The sequence below is a fragment of the Penicillium maclennaniae genome (assembly GCF_028827695.1).
Source record: "Penicillium maclennaniae strain IBT 15551 chromosome Unknown utg000004l:1.0-3007600.0:1.0-3009580.0, whole genome shotgun sequence".
Taxonomy (NCBI): Eukaryota; Fungi; Ascomycota; class Eurotiomycetes; order Eurotiales; family Aspergillaceae; genus Penicillium; species Penicillium maclennaniae.
Genome location: NW_026623216.1, coordinates 1,815,851 through 1,823,777, shown reverse-complemented (window position 1 = coordinate 1,823,777; position 7,927 = coordinate 1,815,851). Strand labels below are relative to the sequence as shown.

The 7,927-nt window shown below is 52.0% G+C and overlaps 3 protein-coding genes across 3 annotated transcripts; 1 reads left to right on the top strand and 2 right to left on the bottom strand.

Moving 5' to 3' along the window:
- N7477_004845 (uncharacterized protein) lies at positions 1 to 1,257 on the top strand (the record flags this gene model as incomplete). Its single annotated transcript, XM_056966508.1, has 2 exons — positions 1 to 1,076; positions 1,149 to 1,257. 2 exons carry the CDS (start codon positions 1 to 3, stop codon positions 1,255 to 1,257), a joined length of 1,185 nt encoding a protein of 394 aa, XP_056823289.1.
- A 495-nt stretch (positions 1,258 to 1,752) lies between these two features.
- On the bottom strand, positions 1,753 to 4,234 carry N7477_004844 (DUF803 domain membrane protein; the record flags this gene model as incomplete). Its single annotated transcript, XM_056966507.1, has 2 exons — positions 1,753 to 3,432; positions 3,491 to 4,234. 2 exons carry the CDS (start codon positions 4,232 to 4,234, stop codon positions 1,753 to 1,755), a joined length of 2,424 nt encoding a protein of 807 aa, XP_056823288.1.
- A 907-nt stretch (positions 4,235 to 5,141) lies between these two features.
- Positions 5,142 to 7,108, bottom strand: N7477_004843 (putative Patatin-like serine hydrolase; the record flags this gene model as incomplete). Its single annotated transcript, XM_056966506.1, has 3 exons — positions 5,142 to 6,369; positions 6,419 to 6,995; positions 7,042 to 7,108. The coding sequence occupies 3 exons, from the start codon at positions 7,106 to 7,108 to the stop codon at positions 5,142 to 5,144; spliced, it is 1,872 nt and encodes a 623-aa protein (XP_056823287.1).
- Between the last annotated feature and the right edge of the window lie 819 nt (positions 7,109 to 7,927).

The window sequence follows — 7,927 nt, the reverse complement described above, 5'->3', positions numbered from 1 at the left end:
ATGAATCACAAAAACAAACGCCCCTATTATGATGTCCAGATCTCGAATACGGGATCTACCCGTAACAACGGCACATACCAAGTCCCACGTGATAGCAACGACCCTATCCCGAACAAGCAAAACCAAAACACCGCAACCATGGTTCACGACCACCACTCCCAACGTCACTCCAACTTCCAAGATCGCAAGAGAGAGAGAAAAAAAAAGAGAAACCACCCCTCACCTCTAAGCCCTAACCTACCACACCAAAGACCAGCAACGTACAATGCCCGACCCGCCGAAATCCTCAACCGTCCCAGACCACCATCCCCACAGAACCATAGGATCTTCGACTCCTGGAATTCCTCTTCAACAGGGCACCAGCGCGCAGACGGAAAAGAGCAAACCATCACATGGAGGGACCTCCGTACCGACAAACTCGGGCGACAATTCAAAACCGGACACTGTGATGACTCGAGCGGGCCTTCAATGGCCTTTGATGGAACATGTGGATCATCGCCGGAGGAGCAAAAAGGAGAGTGGAGATGGGTTGATGAGGAGGAGGCGAAGCGCGCAAAACTAGGCGTCATGGACATTCGAAATTTCATGGGAGTTAGCAAGCGCAAAGCGCCTGCACCCGAGACTGTTATGGAGATCGAGGGAAAGAAAAAGAAACAGAAAGTCGATACCAGCCATGCTCTAGCATATGCACCGGTTCTCTCATGCTCTACGCCGATTTCTCCGTCCAAATCGCCCATCAATAGGCCGTCGAAGCCTGTAACCTCTACTTCATTATCTACTTCGACCTCAATCTCAACTGACCCCACACGTCCCCAATCGAGGATCTTCGCCGGAACAGCCGTCTATGTAAACGGCTCGACAATGCCGCAAATCTCAGATCACAGACTCAAACACCTCCTCGTTTCCCACGGCGCGCGAATCTCCACTTTCATGGCGCGCAAGACTGTTTCTCACATTATAATCGGCCAACCGGGTTCTACCTCCTCTGGTGCAGGCGGAGGATTATCAGCGAGGAAACTGCAACAGGAAATTGAAAGGGGTGGATGGAAGGGTATCAAAGTTGTGGGTGTTGATTGGTATGCTGTCTACTCGCCCGATTCTTCTTTTCTTTTTCTTTTTTTTTATGTCTAACGGGTTTCTCATGGCAGGGCTCTTCAAAGTATCAACGCGGGTAAACGGCTTTCCGAGTCGAGGTTTGCCGTTTTGAATATTGCGCCGCAAGGGCAGAGGAGTGTTTTGGGGATGTTGCTGAAGTAAATGGCTTCGTGGTATTTTGGTCTACTTTGTTTTTCTCTTATTTCTCTTTATTTCTTATGAGGTGGTGCATTGCATCCGGTGTGCATTGGGTATTGCATGGCATCGGCATTGGCGTTGGATTTTCTGCATGGTACAATTGACATTGGCGCTATGCTGGGTAAATAGTAGGGTTTTTGCCTGGCTCGGCGATACGATACCCGTTTGTTCATACATTTAGATGTTGAAATATATCCGAATTCTTTGCTTGATTGTTTCATTGCTCATTACCGTCATCGATCATGACATAGGTTCCTTATATATACAGTTTCAAAGGTTCAAGGCCAGGTGTGCCAACAGATATACAACGAATTGACCCCTAACGCCGGCAAATGCAGTGCTGTATGTGACAAAGATTGTCCGCTTTGAAAAAAGAGAGAGAGAGAGAGAGAGAGAGAGAGAGAGAGAGAGAGAGAGAGAGAGAGAGAAAGAGAGCTCAGGTGGGAAATGTTCCTCTTTTCAGACGAATGCTCCACCGTTCCCGGATCTATGATCCGGGTGATCACCATCGGGATTGGGAGAATCGGAAACATGCCGCCTCCATCCGCTCTGTCGTCGGGCGAGATAGATGGGCGGGGACTGGGCGTGGTGGTCATCGTCTCGGGCTTCGGTGGATGTTATCGAGGTGACACCCATGTCGGATGAAGCTGTTGAGGTGGATCTCATGCCTAATTCACCGCTGAATGCTCTTTCGTCAGGGAGAGGAGGAAGAGGATTGGGATTGCGGTGGGTGGAGAAGGAGGATGAGGAGGGTGGAGGGGCACGAGCGTGGGCTTGAGAGGAGTTGCTCCTAGTGCGGTTGTGGTTGCCAATATTTTGCCAGTCGTGCTCATCGACGGGCTCTGGTGAGGCTGCAGATTGGCGGCTAGGTGGTAGGTAGTACGGGTTTGAGACGTTTGCGTGGGAGTATAGCGCATGGTGGTCCTCGTATGCAGGGAACGCGGATGTGGACATGCTCGAGACGGAATCTGCTTTGGGACGGCTGGGGTGCATGGGCTGCACTTCGTCAAGGCCGGACTCGCTGGTTGACCAACGCTCCAGCTTCTCACCGAAAGTCTCTTCCTGCTGAGAAGCGCGCGAGTCACCCTTTACCAGACCGAGACGCTCCTCTTCAGTAGCAGACTTGCGCAAGTCACCACCTGAGAGATGCGACCGGCGGAGAATACCCCGAGGCGGACTTGCAGGAGGCTTGTGTGAGTGCTGACTGCCATTCCTGATTCGATTGAACATGGTGTTAAAGGAGAATTGGCGTTGCGCAGCATGAATCGAAGACTCAGAGTCCCGATCATCGGCTTTCTCGTCGGCCCAGTGGATGGATCGGGGTGTGTCACTGCGCTCTCGGCCTGTGGGACGGAAAGGAGCTCCCAGACCTTCGTCAGCAGCACCATGGTATTCAGTGTCGACGACACCACCTGTCATTTCGGTCATCGTCACCGGGGTATTGTTCGCGTTGAGGTATTTCTCGTCAGTTTCATTCAAAGAACGCCACTTGGGGTGAAGTACACTTCCTGTCCGCGACCGGAGGTCGCTGAGGAAAGAGTGTCCACTTTGATTGGTTTTAGGTCGCTGTTTCTCTTCATTGTCAGGATCGGGGAAGTGAGACATGCCCAAGGGGGGCAGCTGTTGCTTGAACGATGGCGAGCGCGGAGTGGCCGATCGAGACATGGTGGGTCCTTCACCAATAACGGTCCTCCTTCTGCGGATGCCATCCCATTCGATAATCTCATTCTCACCAGGGGGCTTGAGGAGGTCTTGATTCTTTTCATGAATAAAGCGACGGGCCTCATCAGCCTCTGCGTCCCGACGAGTAGTCGAGATGCGACGGAGGATGGATGCAGCGCCTCGAATGGAGTCTGCCTTGGGCTCATACTCAGGCTCTTCTTGCGCAGCAACTTCACGGATTTGATCCAAATCACCCTTGAATACGGCGGCATCGGGAACATCCTTGGCAGATTTGGACAACTGCAAGAGAACAACACCAGAGCAAATCTGCAAAAAGCCCATGATGACCGTAGTAATCTCGATCGCGGTGCCCTTGAAACCCCGGAACAATACAGCCGAAGCGACGATGGTGGAGCTGGTAAACATGACATAGTAAGTCGGAGTAACGAGCGCAGCATTGAAGAGATTCAACGCTTTCTGCAAGAATGTTAGCAAAAATCTCAAAACAAGCGTCGAATGAAAAAGAACAACTCACATTGAGATAAATAATCTCCGTCAGCAGTGTGCAAACCACAAACACAAACAGAACATAAAGGAACCAGTGCTTAAACTGCTCCTCGCCATTTATCTGAGCCAGGATAGCCGACCCAAGTCCCTGTGTCGCAACCACACTCAATCCACCGACTAAGCTGCAAATGCCGATATAGACAAACATGCTCTTCTTGCCGTATTTCGGTGCAACCCAGATGGCCGTAATAGCCGACCCAACCAGAATGACACCCCCATATGACAAAAACCCAGGGCTGATAACGAATTTCTGCATCTCTTGGATATCACTGACAGACGACTGCGTCGGCGCATTCATGGCAATCACCACGGATCCAATGATACAGGAGAAACACCCCACTTTCCCAACGAAACTGAGTCGTTCTTTCAGGAAAATCGCGGACAGAATGGTAGTGATGACCACTGATAATGCGCCAAGGGGAGTAACCAGAATGGCGTCGACGAAGGCATATGCGACGAAGTTGCAGATCTCCCCAAGGATCATAAGCGTCATTCCCGTCCACCACCAGAAATTTTTCAAGTAACCGTATCCCTCACCTGCTTCTTCATTGTATTTGACGTTAGCCTTCAAGAGGCCGCGTTTCTTCAACACAAACGAAACGCCGATGAATACGCCTGATGCGACGGCGAGTGAGATGCCGACTGCTTTGTAGACGGGCGGGCGGCCGGTGGAGTCGCGCGCGACGAGGCTCGAGGTATGTAGATTCTCCATTTTGAAGTGTCGACAAGGAGATCAAGACCACTGGCCAGCAGTGGGAGGGGGCGTCGCAAGGACGGAGTCGTCCGAAGACGTCGGCGACTACTGAGACACTTGTTCAGGCCAGTTTGCGGGCGCGTATGTGCTGACGTGTGTTGCGGCCCAAACCACAGATCGGAGTCGACGATATTTATCCAAGTATAAGTGTAATGCAGGGTCCGAGGAGTGTTTAATGCGTGGGAGCTCTGGAATGGTTCTGGAAATTCCGCGGGATTGGGGGGCGAAAAGATCAGCGCTGAGACGTAAGTGGCAGCGTGCTAGGCAACCATGCGATGAATTTCGAACAAAGTGAAGGTGAAATATGTTCAGACGCAGGAAACAAACACTTGAGAAAGACGTTGAAAGAAGAAAGAAAAGAAGAAGCAGAGCGTTCAGGAGATTAATAGAAGAATAGGGGGTTTGAAACAAAGAGGCTGGGCTTGTGGGGAAAACGTAGATACGGTTGTCACGGTAGGTCGGGGCTGCTTGTCCGAACAACACTTGTTACCTTGTGGTGTCTATTTCCATATTCTACACTACATTTTGCTGGACTTGCCCGGGTTTTTCTTTTCTATTTTTGGAATCTTTTTTTTCTCTTGATTTCTTACCTACTGAGATGATCAGATCTATGAGATTCTCCTCTTCATTACTATACACCACAAGCCCACCTCCTGAGGTCGTTAAATCGTCACATCATTTCCCATTAGGGATGATCGTCCCCTTTGCCATCCTAGACTAGAAAAGTAAAATCAAGAAAACAAAACGCCATCACACCGTGTTCCCGGTTCTTTGATCCTCATAGTTCACCATCATGAGTGAAGGGTATCCAGTAGAGAAAACACAAAATGAAAAGCAAAAAGTGAAAAAAAAAGCAGACAAAATTTTATCTCACGTGGTAGCTCGGCTTCCGTTGTCGATTCACGCTCGGCGGGGGTTCATCCACTGGATACGGTGGTCGGACCTTGCCGCTGGAGAGTCCTGGTGGCTGAGTAAATAGTGGCGCAGGCATCGGTACGCCTGAAAGGTCTTCCTGGGCGGGATAAGGGATCGGTGTCTTGGGAGGGATGGGCGGAGGCATGCCGTTGTAAGTCATGACCTGATCTCCACTTTGGCGAGGAGAACCATATTGCTGCGAAGATGGTCGTGAGTACTCATGGCTGGGACGGAATCCGCTGATTTCGCCGCTGGAGTGTCTTGTAGGCGACACAGGAAGACTGTCCCGAGGTGTGGGATGAGTCGGCAGTGAATCGTCCCCGGAAGGTGCAGTCACAGTTACGCCGGGTGACATTGGCGCAGGCCGGAAATACTCCATAGACTCGGCGGGAAGTTCAGCAGGGAGTTCGACTGCCTCCGGGTGGGAAGGAGGAGGGACATGATATTCGGATGTCATCGGAGCGACGTTGAGCTCTTCCCGCTCAAGATCGAAGGACATATCGTCCCGATCACCACCAGCGGCCGCGTGAGCAGCCAACCGCCTGTTCATGCGTTCGATCTTGGCAAACTTGACCCCCGCATCCAAAATCATCTTCTTCACCTCGGGCTTGGATAGATAGCGCCGCGTGTTGGTGCTGATATCCGCCAATCGATTCCACTCGTTCATGCCGAACTCGCCCACTCCAACTTCGACGTTGAGACGGTAGTAATTGTCAATAGGGACATTGCGCTTGGTGAGATTTTCCATCAACATTTGCTGGTGGATGTCTTCACAGCCCTCAATCTTCGTAATGAGACGTCGGCGCGCCTCCGCAAATGTGCCCCCCGCACCACCAAAGAAATCCTCCCACCATTCGTGGGAGCGGTTGTTAGTACCAGGGGGTCGACGACCAGTTCCAATAGAAACAAACACGCCAACCTCACGACCAGGCCACTCATTGACAACAGCTTCATCCAGAATCTGCGGCGAGGGGTTGTACGTTCCTGGGCCTTCGTCTATGAAGTTGCTCTGTCCGATCCGAATTGGCTTGAATGCAAGTCCGGTAGCCGAGGTGGCGCGACCAGCCTGCCAGATAGTACAGTCGAATTCCGGCGGAGGTTCGCGGCGAGAGTCGTAGGATCGCAATAGCACAGCCGGTCCATTCTTTGGTGTGCCCTTGTAAAGCGCAGTGACAGCACTAGTCGCATGTTAGCATTGCATGCGAGAATTGACGGGGTAGAACTTACGTCTTCGTCCGATTCTCTCGGTTATCATAGAGCAGCGCATCAGGGTTTCCCCAGCGCAGGCCATTCAGAAAAGTGGAGCCTCTTTGGCTTGCGGGGTATTGAGGGTGTGACGCGGCCGAAGTGCTGAAGCTGCCCCGACTCACCGATCGCTGGGGTATCGCGTTGGGACTGTAGGGAAGACTTGCGATAGACGATCGTGGGTCGGCAGACGGCTGATCATTCCCTTCTCCTTCGAAAACCGTGTGTTCGCGCACACATTCCCTGATGGCCTCTTCCAGTTTGGAAGCCTTGAAAAGGGTCGACCGATAAGGAATACCAGCAATGGTCTTGTCTGTTTCGAACACTTTGCGGGTCATGCGCACGTAGACTTCTTTGCAGGTTTCAAGGTCGAGTCGAAGACGTCCCAGCATTAGAGCGATCAGGCCGCCCGTGCCGGTACCTGCAATCAGGTCGAAATGGTCGCAGGGTTTGGGGATCTGGTCGCGACGCGGTGGCTTTCCTTCGCATTCAACGTATGTGCGATACATGAGTTCCTGGAGAATGATGAGCATGGAATAGCCGCGAACACCGCCTCCATCTGCGCTAGTTAGCTATAGTTCTGTACAAGGAAATCCGGCGCTTACCAAGAGACAGGATCCGTAACGGGGGACCCTTCGTGGTGTCCTTGCGGCGCAGAGTGGCTTCGTCCATCTTGACGGCCGCTGTTGGTGTTGGAGCGATTGATACGCTCTTGCTTTTTGTCTGCAGCGCTCCCGCTGCGGGGCTCGACGCCTTGTCGATGTCGCGGGACTGGCGCCTGACCGAGATCAGAGGGTAGAAGGTGAGAAGCGTGACACAGGTGCAACCACGAGCCAACAACTGCAGCGCAGATCTAAGTGTGTGAGAAGAGCCGAGGTGAGAGCTGAGGGATTCAGGCAGCGGCGTAAGAGGGGTACCCGGATTGAAGATTCTAAATTCTTGGCTGATCCAGCCACGAAGAATTGAGGGGAAATGCAGACTCTCAGGGAGCTGGTCGAAGACAGGAACACCTCGGAAACACAAAGTTATTCTTAGAAAAGCAATCCACTCGCTGTCGCTTTTCCATGGATCCCACTGAAGGTCAGGTGACGTGGCGGTGCATTGGGTTCTGATGTCACTGCATGTCACTGTGGCGGTGTCACGGCACAATCCAACGACGGAACACGCGAGTAGGGCTGAAGGTGGGTTCTGTCCCTGCAGCTTCCAAAGTCGGTAATTCCGGTGAACCTAGCGAGTATGGTTCGGACGGTATTGACTCCTATTTACATTTATTCAAAGTTGGGCACGAGGATGTTGGGCTCAACAACGGGTCGCCTAAACGAGCTTACAGTGTCAGCCAGCTATGATTGGCAAAGTATGATTCTTGTGTTCCGGTGGAGCGTAATCTCTCTCACCCGAGGTTCTACTGTGATGGTTCGGATCACCCATGGTCGCCTATTTAGAGGCGTTGATAGTCATAGTACATACACGGATCTCAATTGGTAAGACCAG